At 49.4% G+C, this 2,314-nt stretch overlaps 1 protein-coding gene across 1 annotated transcript; it reads left to right on the forward strand.

Moving 5' to 3' along the window:
• Window positions 1–1,128: 1,128 nt before the first annotated feature.
• On the forward strand, window positions 1,129–2,035 carry LOC136472471 (germin-like protein 3-5). The gene has a single exon (XM_066470174.1). It carries the CDS (start codon window positions 1,221–1,223, stop codon window positions 1,899–1,901), a length of 681 nt encoding a protein of 226 aa, XP_066326271.1. The 5' UTR covers window positions 1,129–1,220; the 3' UTR covers window positions 1,902–2,035.
• Window positions 2,036–2,314: the final 279 nt, after the last annotated feature.

The raw sequence follows: 2,314 nt of genomic DNA on the forward strand, positions 1-2,314 counted from the left end.
CCGCGCGCGTGACGTGGGCCCTGCATGGGTGCATGTGACGCAGGTGCGGTCGAGCGACGTCCGAGCAACGTGGGTCCATGCGTGGACGCGTGAAAACGGATTGCAGCCGCGAGCGTCCGTCTGTCCGAACTTTCAGGCACTAGCAGTGCCCTAAGAAATTTACTTCTTTTAACATTTGATATAAATATAGATATAGATCATGGCTGCACTGCAGGTTACTTTCAAAGTTTTAGTAAATTCTATGTGAATATGGAGCGTGATATATATTGAAACGTGAAACTAGCCCGCGAGAATCAAGACGTGGAACAAGAACACAAAGGTGCGTAGCCAACTGAAGTACTCCATGTGGCCCACTGAAAGAGTGTTTCCTAGCTCCGATCCTCGGTGTCTGTACGCACAGAAATATTCCGGTTCCTTAGCAGCCGGTACGGCTTGACTATGCACAGTGCAACTAATTATGTATATTATAAATTTCTAGTTATCATGCGTCGTAGAAAAAAAAGTCAGTGTCCAAATAAATAAATTATTTAATCCGTCAGCCGCAATTGAACAGTGGTTTAGCTGCCATATTATTTGTTCAGGGTCTATATATACCATGATGTTGCCTTTCACTCCGACCTTATCTGTTATATATATAATTATATGCATCTCTCGGCTCTAAACATGGCTTAGAAGATGTCATTACAAAGGAGAATTCATTGTAGCATATTGGCTTAAAAAAATCATTGTAGCATTTACGTGTGGCTACAGAAATTGAAAAGAACCATTGTCTTGTCCCAGGAAGAATCGTTTTCTGTCCTTGCTAGGCTAAGAAAAAAGCGAAATATTTCTGAAAAGAAATAAATGGTGAAATGACATCATCTTACACGGCTGGCAACTGGCGAGTCCCGAGCCCATACATATGCACCACCTCGACCTCTGAAGGCAGTTTTTTTTTTTTTTTTTTACGGCACATGCTCTATTGCTGTGCACAGCAGGAGAGAGAGAAATTGTCTTTCTCCTGCTGTGCACGAATCTCATAGTGAATGACGGTGCACAGTTGCAGAGCACATGCCCTTAGGGGCAAATTTTACTTTCTCCTCGATCTCTATATGAAGGGCTCCATGGATCCTCAACACAGTCCATCCCTCGCTGCTTCATACATAGCCAACTAGGATCTCTCAACAGCACATTAGCTGATTGTACTTGTTGGCCTTGCCCCCCCGGCCAGTTCATTAGCAATGGAGTACTCCAAAGCCCTAGCGTCACTGTTCACCATGCTGGTGCTGGCACCTCTCCCCCTCCTCGTCAAGGCCACAGACCCAGACCCTCTGCAGGACTTCTGCGTCGCCGACCTCAGCGGCAAACTATCAGTAAACGGCTTCCCCTGCCAGCCGTCCTCGTCGGCCGGCGACGAGTTCCTCTTCTCGGACAAGATCGCCACGGGAGGCGACCCGCTGGCCAACCCGAACGGCTCCAACGTGACGGAGCTGGACGTGTCCGAGTGGCCCGGCGTGAACACGCTGGGCGTGTCCATGAACCGCGTCGACTTCGCGCCCGGCGGCACCAACCCGCCGCACGTCCACCCGCGCGCCACCGAGGTAGGGCTCGTCACCCGCGGCGAGCTCCTCGTGGGCATCGTCGGCAGCCTCGACTCCGGGAACAGGTACTACTCCAAGGTGGTCCGCGCCGGGGAGACGTTCGTCATCCCGCGCGGGCTCATGCACTTCCAGTTCAACGTCGGCAAGGAGTACGCCACCATGGTCGTGTCGTTCAACAGCCAGAACCCGGGCATCATCTTCGTGCCCCTCACGCTGTTCGGGTCCTCTCCGCCGATCCCGACGCCCGTGCTCGCCAAGGCGCTCCGGGTGGACGCCAGTGTCGTGGATCTCATCAAGTCCAAGTTCGCCGGTGGGTACTGAGAGCCATCTGTCCAGTGCACTGCTGTGCACCGACAATGGCTTTGCGTTGGCGGATTGATCTCTCCATACGAAATGCATGCATAGGTGACGTCGTGACGATCAGCAACAATTTGATACGCCAGGGAAATAATATAATGTCGATGTGTTAGAGCACATATAATAAAGCTATGGTTAAGGTTCAGTCGTAATAAGAAAGATTATTGCCTTGATGTTCACTGCCTAGTCGAGGTTAAAATGTATTTGCTCATTTTCCATGTAATAATAACAATGAAACTATATTGTGTTCTTTTTCAGTGTGTTTCATTAAAAATTAGAAACGATGAGGAATCATATTGTGCTCATTTTTCAGTTGCTTACGGTGGAATTTGGCCTCCAATTCTGAGTTTAGAAAGTAAACTCAGCATAAGCGCAGT

This window comes from Miscanthus floridulus, chromosome 1 (assembly GCF_019320115.1).
Source record: "Miscanthus floridulus cultivar M001 chromosome 1, ASM1932011v1, whole genome shotgun sequence".
NCBI lineage: Eukaryota > Viridiplantae > Streptophyta > Magnoliopsida > Poales > Poaceae > Miscanthus > Miscanthus floridulus.